Source organism: Microtus ochrogaster (genome assembly GCF_000317375.1).
Source record: "Microtus ochrogaster isolate Prairie Vole_2 chromosome 6 unlocalized genomic scaffold, MicOch1.0 chr6_random_2, whole genome shotgun sequence".
Classification (NCBI taxonomy): domain Eukaryota; kingdom Metazoa; phylum Chordata; class Mammalia; order Rodentia; family Cricetidae; genus Microtus; species Microtus ochrogaster.
In genome coordinates, this window is record NW_004949095.1 from 9579934 (window position 1) to 9595317 (window position 15384).

At 37.3% G+C, this 15384-nt stretch overlaps 1 protein-coding gene across 2 annotated transcripts in view; it reads right to left on the reverse strand.

Annotated features, from left to right (window-relative positions):
- Rabgap1l (RAB GTPase activating protein 1 like) overlaps positions 1–15384 on the reverse strand; it is a 657680-nt gene that overhangs the window by 243138 nt on the left and 399158 nt on the right. For both annotated transcript variants that reach the window (XM_005363940.3, XM_013352517.2), the window contains one exon: positions 10319–10393. In XM_005363940.3, the coding sequence (XP_005363997.1) occupies positions 10319–10393 (75 nt within the window). The remainder of the gene's footprint in view (positions 1–10318; positions 10394–15384) is intronic.

Consider the following 15384-nt stretch of genomic DNA (forward strand, 5'->3'; position numbering starts at 1 on the left):
CACTTAAGAAAATGTTCAATATCCTTAGTCATCAGAGAAATGCAAATCAAAACAACTCTGAGATTCCATCTTACACCTGTAAGAATGATCAAGATCAAAAACACTGATGACAATTTATGCTGGAGAGGTTATGGGGTAAAGGGAACACTTCTGCATTGCCGGTGGGAATGCAAGCTGGTACAGCCCCTTTGGATGTCAGTGTGGCAATTTCTCAGAAAAATAGGAAACAACCTTCCTCAAGACCTAGTAATACCAATTTTGGGTATATATCCAAAGGATGTTCAATCATGCCACAGGACATGTGCTCAACAAGTTCATAGCAGCATTGTTTGTCATAGCCAGAACCTGGAAACAACCTAAATGCCCCTCGACCGAAGATAAGGAAAATGTGGTACATTTACACAATGGAGTACTACACAGCAGAAAAAATAATGACATCTTGAATTTTGCAGGCAAATGGATGGAGCTAAAAAACATCACATTGAGTGAGGTAACCCAGACCCAGAAAGACAATTATCACATGTACTTACTCATAAGTCTTTTTTAAACATAAAGCAAAGAAAACCAGCCCACAAATCACAATCCAGAGAACTTCGACAACAATGAGGACACTAAGAGAGATATACATGGATCTAATCTACATGGGAAGTAGAAAAAGACAAGATCTCCTGAGTAAAGTGGGAGCATGGACACTTTGGGGGAGGGTTGAAGGGGAGGATAGAGACAGGGAGGGGAGCAGAGAAAATGTATAGCTCAATAAAAATCAATTAAAAAAGTTAGAGCCCTACTCTAAATGCAGTGGGAAAACACAAGAGTTTTTAAAGCAGAGATACTGACTTTTACTCACTAAGCAATTTCACTGCTCTTTGAGAAGTAAGTTACAAGAAGAGAAAGGTAGACATGCACTGGTTAGGTAAAGACCTATCACTATATTTTATATGACACATTAATCTATAATAAACTACAGTCAGTCATGCTCCTCATGATTTCCAGAAATGCATGGTGAGTATAGGAAGAATGGCACAGAGATGCAGAGATGCAGAGAGCTGAAGGGTGCTTGTTAGCTTTTCGTTTTTGATTGACATAAGCTATAATTGGTGAAGAGAAACATTAATAGACAAAAAGCCCAACATCTTGATCTGTAGGCAAGACTGTGGGAGCATTTTCTTGATCAATGACTGATTGAGAGGTGCCATCCTTAGGCAGGTGGTTCTTCGATGCATAAGAAAGGTAGCTAAAGCAGGGTGATATTTGTGCACACCTTTAATCCTAGCACTCAGGAGACAGAGGCTGGTGGATCTCTGTGAGTTTGAGGTCAGGGTGGTCTATAAATCAAGCTCCAGGAGAGCTATTGCTTCATGAGAAACCTTGTCTTGAAAAACTCCAAAGGGGACAAAAGAAAAAAAGGAAAGACCGATAGTTAAATGTGAGTCAGAGGCGTAAACCAGTAAGCACTGTTCCTTCATCCTCTCTGCTCCAGTCCCTGCCTCCAATTCCTGCCCTTACTTTTCTGTAAGATGAAAAAAACCTTTTCTTCCAAAAATTTAGGTAGGTGTTTATCATAGCAATGTAAAGCAAATTAATACACTGCTTTTGCAGAGGACCTGAGTCAAATTCTCAGCACTCATATTAAGTTACTCATTAACAGTTGGTAACTCTAGATCCAAGGGGATATAGTCCCTTTTCTGGCTTCTAAAAGCACCTATACTCACATGCATATATACCACAACACAATCACTTAAATATAAATAATTCAATAGATTTCTTTTCTTTAAAAAGAAAGATACTGCAGCAGAAGAATATGACTGTGAAGTCATACCAACATATACAAATTCCCAGATATGTTTTAGTTATGAGCTGGTGATTCTGAACAGATAAGCTCTGAGTGACTAATATTTTTAGTTTTAAATAATTAGAAATAATAACATACAAAGAAATGCCATTAAGGATTAAATGAAATTATGTGATAGGGAATATACATTTCTCTTCTTTCTCTCCTTGGAAAACAGGAACACCCTTATACATCAACACCTACAACAGTGCTTTACATAAAACTACCCAGAAAGAAAAAGGAGTATATGAGTAAAATTTTACCTTGTTGAAAACTACAAAAGTAACTTTGGTTTTTAGTCCTTTATACTATTAAACGACTTTTTGGAATATATATTCTTAAAAGCGTTTTTAAACTTTCTTTTTATTTATTCTTTGTGTCTTTGACATCATGAATCCCATTCCACCCATCTCCTGTCCCCTCTGCCCCTGCAACCTCCGCCTCATAAAACAAAATAAAATTTAAGAGAAAAAAGAAAAGAAAAAGAAAGAATGGGAAAATCTTATCGTGGAAGCTGCAGTATGACGCAGTCACACAGTAAACACCTTTATCCATACATCTTTACATGCACGTGTTCATCAAGAAGACTCATAGGTCTGGTTCGAGGCCCCACTGGGACTTGTTATAGACATTCCATTTCTGCTCTGTGTCGTGGAGATCCTGTTGCCCTGGGTCCACACGACTAACCCTCACCCCCACCCCCATGCTCCAACAGATCAGAAATGGGGTGAATATTGGGGTGGACAAACATATAACATTGGTTCTGGGCCTGGGTGGTTGCAGGGGTGGTCAGCCCACCAGCGATTCCATCTTCATCACCAGGGTGAGCTCTTTTGCACTGCCCTGCTAGTTCACTCCTTGCAGCACTAAGCAAAGGGCAGGGGCAGTTCTCCCACTTTCACACCCTCAGGGTCAGTTCTCCACACCTACACCTTCTCAGTCAGCTCTGCAGTGTTGCCCAGGCAAGGTGTAGGAGGCACTCTCTCAAGTGTTGCAGCTGATGAGGGGCTGGAACAACTCTCCTGCTCTCTCTTAGGACCTCAAGGCCAGCTTTTCTACTTTCCTCAGGTATTGATGGGGGGGGGCATCTCTCCCTCACCTTGCAGCCACAAGACAAGAGGCATAATGGGGACAACTCTCCCATGTTCACACCTTAAGGGCTGGTTCACCACACTTCACCAACAGGTTGATTCTTGTGATGCTTAGGTGAGGTGCATACCTTTTGGTTTCCTGGATGTTTTACTTTGTTTAATTTAAAAAATTAATATCTAAAAATTATATTAATTATAATAATAGATAAAATGTGATGTTTTGATACATATATAAATTTTATGTTTTTTTGTTTTGAAATTTTAGTTTCACTATGGCTGATCTGGCTTTGGTTCCAGATCCACCTGGCTTAAAATTTACTACACAGACCAGGATGGTCTTGAACTCATAGAGATATATCTACTTGCTTCTGCTCCCTGAGTGCTGAGATTAAAGGTATGTGCCACTATAGCCAGCTACATTGTATAATTTCTAAATCAGGTTAAATATATGACCTCTGTAAATATTTATCATTTCTATTTTAAAATTTTTATTTTATTTTTTATGTATATGGGTGTTTTGAGATATCTTCAATTTTTTACATCAATGTTTTAGAGTTTTTATTATAGAGCTCTTTCACTCCTTTGGTTAACTTTATTCCTAGGTATTTTATTTTATTGTATTATATAATAGTATCCTAGCTAGAATTTCTGTTCCTGTGATAAAACATATGACCAAAAGCAACTTGGGGGAGACTCACCACTAGGGTGAGCTCTCCAGCATTCCCTGACTAGTTCACCCCTCACAGCAATGAGCAAGAGGTGGGTCAGTTCTCAGGTTTTCACACCCTCAGGGTCTGCTCTCCCACACTTATACCTTCAGGACCAGCTACTGTGTTGCCCAGCTGAGGTGTAGGGATCACTCTCCAGGGTGCTGCAGCTGGTACTAGGGGGTGGGGGAAAGGACAGCTCTCCTGCTCTTATAACCTCAGGGTCAGCTCTTCCACCTCCCTCAGTTGATGGACATGGTGTGTGTGTGTGTGTGTGTGTGTGTGTGTGTGTGTGTGTGTGTGTGTGTGTGTCTGTGTGTGATATTTCTCTCCTGCCTCTGCTGCATTGCCCTTGGACACCAACATGGTCTCAGGTGGCTGACCAGACCCTGGGCATCTGCACAGCCCTCAGTGGTAACAGGAGGCAAGGACATCAACTATAAAATTGTTTCTTATTCCACCTCACTAGGTTTTGCGTCTTTTAGAATTATCTACCTTCTTCTCCGATGGTGGTGAATACTCTATTGATTTCCTGACTTCTTTTTCAATAAAGATAGATGCTGAGTATTTGGAAAGTCATAAGCTCATAAGCCTTAGTTTCTGTTTATATGTTGAAATGCAAATAGAATGTCAACTACTAGCTATTTGTTTAGTTTTCCCTTTAAATCAAATAGATGCAAAACACAATTAAATCAAATGTTTGCTCATTAGCTTCCTATGTGTTACCAATTAAATGAGCAGGATAAGTGGACAAAAGAAAATTGTTAGTTTTAGAACCAAGAGGTGGTGGCTTACCGGGAAGGATCTTAACCTGCGTCCATCTTGGAGAGGAGGGCTATAGCGACTGCCTCACTTCCCTTCTTCCCAGCATTCAGTTCTGTTTACTCCACCTACTTAATTTTCTGTCCTACCAAAGGGCCAAGGCAGTTTCTTTATTAACCAATGAAAGTAAAACATAGACAGATGACCCTCCTCCATCACTAGTGAGGTTCAGAGAATTGACTGATTACCAATAACTTTAAGTCCATTAAAGAAAGTGAATTTCATATCATGATTGCTCTTTTGTGACATGTACAAAGTAAGTCATACTCTTTACACTCATAACAAGGTCCTTGGTGCTCAATATGCCGACAAGAGTAATATTATTTACATACTATAAATAAAGAAACTGAACCCCAGTTTAGGAATACTGCTCAAGGATACATTAACCTAAAATACATTAAATAATGATTCAAATTCATAGCTGCTTTTAAATATGTTTTGAAGGGGTTCTGTTTTGAAAGGGCAGACAAGCATAACTTCAGAAATTTAGGATGACAATTTATGAAGCCTGAATTTCAACCACATTAAAATCTCTGCCACCAAGTTCCTAGTTTAATGCCAATAAATGTTCCTTGAGCCAAGGTCTATTATCCACAGGGAAAAAAAGCCCAGAAAAAATGTTATAAATAGCTTTGGATATATATATGTGTGTGTGTGTGTGTGTGTGTGTGTGTGTGTGTGTGTAATAGATATTGCATATTACAAATAAAAAATCTGCACATTGATATCTTGATTCTGTGGAATTTTAATTTCCAAGACAAGTAGTAAGTAGCTCTGTTTCTTCTTTTTTATACTACTTTATTATTGTTGTTTTATGTGTTTGAGTATTATGTACATGTATGTATGCCACATGCATGGGTGGGTACCAACAGAGGCCAGAAGACCTCAGGTCCCCTGGAGCTGGAGTTAATGGCTGTAAGCTTCCTGACTTGGGTGCTAGGAACTAAGATCAAGGCCTCTAGAACACAGTAGAAACTCTTAACCCCTGAGCTATCTCTCCATCCTGATCTGCTTGCCACTAGGGAAGTCACATCTTAATCCTGTCTTCAAGGGAAATTCCATTAAAGGATTAATAACTGTTTAAATATTTCATTTTAAAATAAAATTCACAAAACACAAAAGATAAATGTATGCTCTAATAAATAACTGGTCATAAAGAAAAAACAAATAACTATAAGGCCCCATGCAGCTACCAGCTAGTAGAAGGAAGAAAATACTGCCAGAGGTAGTGGCATACATCTTTAATGCCAGCACTCAGGAGGCAGGGACAGGCAGATCTCTGTGAGTTCAAAGACTCTACAAGAGTTAGTTCCAGGACAGGCTCAAAGGCTACAGAGAAACCCTATCTTGAAAAAAGAAAACAAAATAAAAAAAATTCTTAAAAAATAAAAAAGAGTGCCTTGAACCTTCCCCAAAGCAATGAGCCTTGCCATCTCAGAACAGTGAATGGGGGTGAGGTGGGAATGTATGTGGAGGGAATGGGAGGAGGAGAGGGAGTGGGAACTTAGATTGGTATGTATAATGAAAAAATATAGTTTGTTTTAATTTTTAATTAAATAAAACATGAACATAAAAAGGAAAAAAAATACTGTTTTACTATGGAAGATTCCTGTGTAAGCCTTTTCAGTCATGAACTCCTCCCAATACAGTTTTTCCCTAAAAAAATTCACTATTCTGACTTCAACAGAAACTATTACATTGGTGTACTATATAGTTCTTTCCATTTAAAATATAATTGCCCATTATTGGACATTATATAAAATTGAATCATACTAAATATAATCATTCACTTTTCTTTCCATAGTAAACTTATACTTAGAAAATTTATTCATAATAAAATATATAGAGTAAATATTCTTTTTATATCTATAACATTCTACTACACAAAATACCACCATATATCCATTTTAATGTTTCATTATAATTTAATGTTGGTATTGCAATAGTGGATATTTTTGCTGCTGTTTTAAAACACTGGTTTATTTTATTCTATGTGTATGAGTGCTTTCCCTAAATGTATACCACATGTGTGCCATATGCCTGTGGAGAACAGAAGAACGTATTGAACCTTTGAAGCTGGAGTTACAAACAGTGTGAGCAATCATGTGGGTGCTCAGAACTGACCAAAAGATTATAAACACTAATGCTAGAGTAATTCTCACCAGGAATTGTGCTGTATATGTGTAAAATATTTGACCAAAATATTAAAATGCATGTGTGAGATCACTGTACACCTCCACCAGAAAAAAATTAAAGGACTTGTGCCTACTTAAAGATTTTTTTAACACAATATTTTTAAATATTATGGATTATTTGACAACCCTTCTTGCAGCTGGAGTTTCTCTACATGCCAAATCATTTAAAATATAGTAATTTAACCTTAAAAATGAGCATGAATTTTTAAAGATCAAAAACAATTTAAATTAGTTTAAAAAGTACTTGGCAATAAATATGGTAGAAAAATATACTATGTTAAAACTGCACAAGATTTTTATAGAAAATTAAATATATAATCATTCACTCTATCTCTAGTTAAACAGATATTAATATAAACATAGTGATATTAAAGACAATCAACATTTAATTTCTAAAGTAATTGAAAATCGTTGTTGTTCTAAGCTACCTATGCTAAATTACCCTTTAACTACAGATAACATATTTCTTACAATTCACTAAATGGATATAACAGCATCTGTTTGATAATACTTGCACTGCTTAAACTATTCAATGCCATGGAGCTGTTGCCAAAGTCCCTGAAAATTTTTTATACACAGAAGAATCTAATTTTGACACAATTTGAACATGAAACTCTTGAAAAATTCAGACTTTTCTTTGTGAATATTCTTTTATTTTTGGTTTTTCTTTCCTCTGAGGTAATGATCATGGGGGAGAAAAGGACAGCACTCCACAAAGAAGCAGGCTACAGCCATGATTAACATGCAGCTGCCAAGGACGACTGCAGCAAAAAGGAGCAGCTTATATAACTGATAAAATTATTAATCAGCAAGACCCTAATAACAAACACATCTCTCTGGAGCTGAGGTGATGTATTCCATGAATTCTTTAGGGTAGGTAGCCTATGGTGTTCTACTGCCTTAGACACCAGAGAAAAATGACACGGGAAAAAGCCTTTCTGTTATTCAACTAGCTGACAGCTTGACAGGTTAACAAAATGTTGGTTAATCTATAAAAAAATTACAAATTAGAATACATTTTCATTAGTATAATGCTGAGTATCACTTAATCTTTTCTTAGGGATCCTGAAGGCATTTTTGTCTTTCAAGATATTTTTAAAATCCATGGCAACAACTACTTCATTCAATTAAGGTAGAGTATGAGAAAAGTTAATGATATCTGTCTTGGGAACTATTTTAGTGACCAAGTTCACAAAGACTGACTAGTTATATGGCCTTCATTACTGTAAATAGGTAAAACATAAAAGTTCGGAATATTCAACTTTTCTAGTTATTTGACTCATTCTGGCTCTCCTTAGGTGGTAAGAACTGTTATTTGGGTAGATTTCCAAATAGTTACAAATCTGGAAATTAGCTAAGCCTCCCAAAAAACCTCATGACAGATTTGTTAGTGCTATATTCTCACTCAACTTTAATCAATATATTATCATGTGTTTATAGAAAGGGCTATGTTGGGTAGGGATTTCTTTTAAATCCAGCAGTCTATCTTGGAGGGAGGCTCTTTAAGATCCAGGAAGTAAATGAAACTTAGAAGTCTTACAAGACTCAGGAATGAAATAAACTTAGAAGTCACAAGTCTCTTCTTCCAGGTTATTAAATAGTGATAACTGCTAGAAAAGAAGACTCTCCAGCTAAAAATTGCATTGGTATCTTCATGGATTCAGCTTTTGTGAGTTGTCATTTAGGCAGAAGCAGACTTTTTGGTGATGCGACTGCATCGTATCCCAATAAACTTATCTGCTCTTCTAGTTGGGCTCTGGTCTGCCACTGTTGCCTATCTAAGATAAGTAGATACTTGTTCACATCTCCTCCCCAAATGTGACACACAATGGAGAGAGGTAAAAAATGTTCACTATATGAATATTCAAAGATTATTTTGTACAAAACAAAGTCATACCACTTTTGACTTGAATCTCAGTTTTTTATCTCAATGAATACAAAGGTTCCTTTAGAAGAAAGTTGGCTCTGAGCCATGAACAACATATACCACTGCTCACACTGTCCAGTCTCCTGAGGCACCTAACTATTTTATATACTATTTGCATTCAGTGCTGGAAGAAGGGCCCCAAAGAACAGTGATTATAAAGTGTTTGGTATCACAGGGCAACCCAAGAAGACAGGATGTCAAGATATCAAAAAGAAAAGGAAAGCAAGAACACAGATAGGATCATAAATAAAGGATGATACACCCAGAGGGGGATTAACCTAAAGGGAAGTAAAGACAATCATGACAACAGAACCATGAGCAGCACTTAACTAGAATGAGGTAATCCACATTAAGACAGCAACTCTACTATAAATGCTCATTTTCAGAGTGCAAACCTTAAAGTAATGCTTCAGTTTACACTTTTGGGGCCTCTTTGCTGCACCTGGCACTATGTATTGTTCCTTCTTACTTACTAAGTCAGTAATTTCAATGTCTGGTGTTTTCAGATTTCACTCTCATTTCCTAGTCTTGTTTACACTACTGAGGTGATCTGATCTACTCTCGTCATGTCAGCTTTGATGTCTCCCAGGTTATCAGTCTCTAGTTTCAGTGAGTTGCTGGACAGCTCTAACAGTGTCTCAGAAAAATCTAAATTCAAAGAATTGAAAAGAAAATTAATCATTAACCCCAAACTTCTTTTATTTAATCCCACCTTTGACTTTTCTTTACTAATCAACAATCTGCTATTTTTTTCCTTCTAAATCCCTCTCACTTTCTTTTCACAGTGTGAAGATTGATGTTTTTTTAGCTAGGCTCTCTACAGCTGTTTGTTCTCTTCAGCTCTGCCCTCTAAACAAAACAGAAAAAAACAAGAATATGAATGTCTACCCTTGCTCAGTGACTGCTCATTTGTGTTTGAAGAAAGTCACTTTAATAAAATGATTCTGTAGTATTTATCATGTGGTTTCTGCCTATCTTACCATTTGCCCCACACTACATGTAGTAAAGGGTAGTTTTTCTCTAAATTTAGTAACATTTCATATACTTATGCTTGTTCCTTTGCTTACAATTTATCAACTTTAGTTATCATTTCTTGCCATAATAGCCACCTGCTTCAGAAAATTTTCTAACAGTTCTGGCAGACGTGAGCTGGGCAAATCTCCTATCTATTATCTCTCCTAGTGCTTCACTTTGATAAACACACTAAATTCTCAGTAAGCATGTATTGTTTCTCTCATCATAAAAATCAATAAAGTCACAGAAAGAAGAATAAAAATAAGTCAGTATGTATATTATTTGTATCCCATCCTGGACAAAAATTACAAATGATTCATCTCTATCTCATTTTGAAGCCCAGAACCTGTCAATTGATGCTAAATGAAAGTGACTGACTAGAAGGAGAAGTATATTAAAATAAATCACAGAAAATCTAGATTTTCTTGTTATAGTATTGTAGTTCATAGTGATCTAAGTTCTGATATTTAAGCTTAAGCTGATTTCTTTATTCAAGATAGTTGAGCTAAAATTAACTCCAAATAAGCAACTTATTTGCTTTTAGTCAGCAAAACTAATTGAAAAACTATCCTGTCCTGGATATCAGATCTTTTAATTATTACCCAAGGTATAATTTAAAGAGATATGCCATGTATAATCTTCCTCAACTAGGAAATCAGAAGGAATATCAAAATCATGTAGAAAGTGAACTTAGTAACAATATGTTATTTAGCACATGGAAAATTACTTACATGCAACAGCAATACAGCAGCAAGAAAAGACTGTCCTTGACAATACCCAATGTCTTCATCAAACACAGAGTAGGCCTAGAGAAAGACAATAAAAAAGTCATAGTAAGATTCATAACTTATCTTTGACCTTTCTGTCACATTTTCACTATTTTTTCAGTTTAAGGCCATATGCCAATAAAACAGTCAGGTTTCTCTAAAACACCATTTCTAATGTAGTCCTACACGTTCCATTATTACAGGTTCACCATCAAGATATGAAAATAAGCAGATATTCGGATCACCAAAATTATTAATGTTAAGCCAAAGTACACAAGCCTATTGAAAGACTGGTCAAATGATGGGGAGGTACAAGGCTCTAAGGCGGATATGAGAGTCCTATTGCACTACAACAGAAATGTCTAAAAGTTTCTCAAAACCATAGTATAGATCCACCATTCTGAAAATGAACAAAAATTAACCACTAATGCCTTCAATCAAGTTGTACAACTTGTGGCCAATGCAGACAACCACTATCAATATGACCTAACACAAAATTGTAAACAAGTCAGAATTATTGTGTGTGGGTAAGGTTATAGAATGCAAGCTCACAGATAATATTGCCTTGCAATGTTGTGGAATATTTGATCACACTGTAAACTCTGAAATTGTGTTGTTTACTGGAGGAACCTGTTTCTAGCTGTGGTGTGACTCAGCCCTAGCACCTATCTTTAATCCAAGAGCTTTCTGCTTGAAACAGAATTAAATAAAATCAACCATAGGCAGAGAGGCAGAGCAAGCAATCAGTTGACAGAAAAAAGCCACAGAGAGTAAGAGAAAGTCAGGAGGATAAGGATAAGGGAGGGGGGAGAGGAGAGGGAGGGCAAACACAGGAAGTAAAAACTCTCTTTCTTGGACAGCAGAGGAAGCAGTTGGGTGCTTTCTCTACCTCTCTGAACTAGCAGATTTTTACCCCAGAACTGACTCCCAACTCTTTATTGATAAAATCGAATGACTGAGATTTAGATTTTAAAAAAAACACATTGCAAACTCAAAAGGTTGTATATATCTGCTCTAAGTTCTTAGTGGACTTCAAACTACTGTCTATTTTCTAAATGCTGAAGGGTAAAAATGGATCTCCTTATGTATATTGCTGAGCAAAACAGCATCATTTAACTTTGACTACATGTTTTGCAGAATGTCCAAAGGTACATCATGCTAAGAACATACATACGCTCACTACTGCAAATACTCTGGCTATTCTATACAATTCCCATCACTTTATGCCAGCTGGAAAACAATGAAAGAAGTGGACTCATAGAAAACACAGTACTCCTTGAGAAGTAATGAATACACCATTCAGCTTGATTCTTGCCTCTTTGTCTTCAAAGGAAAGGAAATAAAGTTGTTCGCTTAATATTTGCTAACTAGTACTTCAAACAATGTACACCTGGTTTTAGGAGGCTGAGTTGGAAAGTTGAGATGGCTAACATTTTAGATTTAGAGGGACAGTCATGGTACTTGTCAAAGTTTAAATGATATTCCTAATCAAGAGAAGTACAAAAACAGGTTCTACGGGTCATGGTACACCTACTGGTTTCTGAAATAGAAGAGATATCTTTTGATTTCCTTTTCATTTTTATGGGTCATGGTACACATACTGGTTTCTGAAATAGAAGAGACATCTTTTGATTTCCTTTTCATTCTTACTTTATGTCTGCGCTCTCTTCAGCTTCACATGCCTGTAATCACAGCACTCACAGGCAAAGACAAGAAGAGGATCATCTTTAACTAGAGACCAGTCTGGAATATAGGGATCTTCCACCCCAAAATAAGAGAGTACCTTGTCTTCAATTTCTTCCTTGACTTTAACTCTGCTCTGAACCCCAAGCTGCTTGCCCATTCATTTCCTCTAAACTTCCATATGCCAGCACTACAGTTTCCTTTCACTGATTACTTCCATGGACTGTCTTTACCTCTGGCGCTGCCTTACCTAGTAGTGTTTGATAGGTAAGTATTTGGTTCTAATTACTTACAGTTAAGGTAAAAGAAGATTATGTTATAAAATATGATCTTATTAGCATATATTTTAAATAATAAAGAAATATCGATTGGTTAAATGAAGGCATAAACTGGGCAGAAAAGTCACTATGGTCTAGATCAGAAAGGGACTTGATATACCCACAGATTTTCCTCCAGTCATTTTATATATTAGAAAGTTCTTATAGAGACATAGGAAGATTTATATAGAGAGAAAAACTAAAAAAACAGTGAAGATTCATAAACTTCCCACCTGGAGACAACAGTTCACATATTATCATACCTTTATTTACTGATCTGTTTCTTTATTCAACAAATCTTATTATCTTAAGCTATTTCAAAGTACCTTACAGACATCTATCTAGACTTCAGTAATGGTAACAGGTCTTTCCACTAGGTAAGATTTCCTGTTAATGAGATGCAAAAATGTAAAGAAAAATCTGTTTCATTATTTTGACAAATATATAACTGTGTGGTCTGAGATACAGAAGTTACCCCATGTTTTCCCTGACAATTCTGACCCAGTGGCAGCTGCCAAATGTGTTTTATTTTTGTTACTATCATTATTATTATTATTTGCCATTTTAACTTACTAGCAATTTAACTTGCTAGGGGAATTTTGTACATATACTTCCTATTCTGTTACTAAACTGTACTAAACTGTATCTAAAATTCCCACTATTACTTTTTGGCTGCTATAGTTTTCAGTTTGTTCTCTAGTTCTTTAAGACTTTAAGATTATAGCAGCATTTTGATATTCTGGGCAATCCAGTGAGGAATCTTTAAAGCATGACTCTGACAAAGGTCATAAAGAATAATAATGTTATACTGTATAAATAATATCATCTCTACCATCAAAAGATTCCTAATTATCAAAAAATAGATAGTGGAGCCATCCAACTCCTGACATTGCTTGCATAATGAAAAACCTGACTCTAGATAGCCAAGGGATCTAAGGGAAAACAAACAATACTAGTCTAATAAAGAAAAAAGAATTTGAAATAAAATGACTCCTAATGACATTCTGTTATGCTTAACTGTCATCAGAGAAGTTACCCCCAGCAGCAGTGGGAGCACAACAGAAACCCACAGGCAGGCATTATTATACAGAGAGTGAGAATCCTTAGTATACTCAGCTCTAAGTGGATGTTCTATCCAATCCCTCCCCTTAGGGCTCAGGGAATCCTGGCTCAGAAAATCCTGCTGGAGATGTGGTGGAAAGAGTGTAAGAGCCAGAAGAGTCAGAGGACACCAAGAAAACAAAGACCAATAAATCATTATGATAGAAGCACATTGAACACCCAGAGACTGAAGCAGCATGCAAAGGGCCTGGAATACTATTCCCACATTCCCCAAAAATGGACTATATGGATATATTCCTTTGTTAAAAAAAAAAAGAGGAGGAAGTGGTGTGGGACAATTCTGTATTCTATCAATTATGTTTTAAATAAACACTGATTGGCCAGTAGCCAGGCATGAAGTATAGGCCAGACGACCAGACAGGAAGCAGAGGTGAGTCAAGAAGAACAGGAGTATTCTGGGAAGAAGGAAGCTTCCTCCATAGTCCTGTCCAGACACCAAAAAAGCAGGATGTAACCTGTCCTGCTAAAAAAGGTACCGAGCCATGTGGCTAACATAGATAATGATAATGGGCTAATGATGGACAATATAAGTTATAAGAGTTAATAAGAAGTCTGACCTAATGGGCCTATCAGTTTATAGCTTATGTAGACCTTTGTGATTTCTTTGGGATTTACCGGCTGTGGGAAGTGGGCAGACATGTAGGGTTAAGCCAGCCCCTTTAGGGGGCGGGTTTGCCTCGGGTGAATGTTGACTGATAAATTGGGCTCGTGGAGCCTGCACGTTCGCTTTTTTTTTCCTGCCTCCTGTGAAACGTCTACAGATGGGAACCTCGGTTCTGTAAGTTTATTTAAACATTAAAGCTGTATATATTCTTTAATATCTGCCTTGCATTTATTTAAGCCGATACATTTGGCACCCGCCCCGTGGGGCTTTACAGTTACCCGCCCCGGAGGCTCCTGAGGGCTACCGCTCCCAGCGGCACCTCCCCGAGCAGCTGAAATTCTGAGCAACTCGATTTTCCCTGGTGCTTGCTACAGAGTCAGGCCGGACAGGAGAGCTAGCACTCCCCGGCAGTTTGAAATTGGCAGCGCCTCTGTAACAGCGTGATCAGTCTCTGACTCCCCTGCTGCTCCGAGGAACTGTTCTCTGGCGGAGGCCGGCCCCATCTCCCTCCCACCTCCGCCCGCGCTCAGGTCATGTGACAGCGGCCCTGCTAGCCGGCTCAAACATCCCTTTGATTTGTTCACTTTGGCGGCTTTTCCTTCTGTTCCCTTTCTGGCCCAATTGCTACTTATCAGCCTGGTGTCTGCTCCAATTTTGTTTTTGAGTCGTTTATTTCAGACTTAGGCCATGTGGACTCAAGTGGACTCTTTGGCCACCACTGGCAGGAACCGGTCATTGCAGGTAAAAGAATTTTTTCTTTTATAAATAAAATGTCTGAGAACGTGACTCTTTTAGATTTCAACAGCTTTTTTGAGTGTACCATGTGGGAGATTTTACAAGAGGTGTCTATTACCCCAAATCTATGGATATTTCTGGGATTCGTATTTTCCTTGGCACTATGTTTTGACAATAGAAATACGATCAAGTCTCTTAAGACAGAGGTTGAACGTTTAAAAACTATTGAGAATGACAACAATCTTCTCAAGAATCAGTTTGAAGTTCTCCAAGAAGAGAACATATCTTTGTTTAACATGACTCGGTTAACTGAGCAAAATTTAGAAAAGGTACAGGCTGATGTTAAGGAGAAATTCATTACTATGGAAGAAGGAACAGCTGCTTTGGATCATAAATTCCAGCAGTACCTTTCCGTAGGAACTGAAACATTAACTGAGAAAATCAAAACTGCTGAATGTGACAATCGAATTTTGTCTAAAGCTTATGACAGATTGGCGGAAAGATTGTCAATACAAGAAGGCACGGTTTATGCCATAAAAATTATGTCCAAAGATGACAAGTTATCTCTA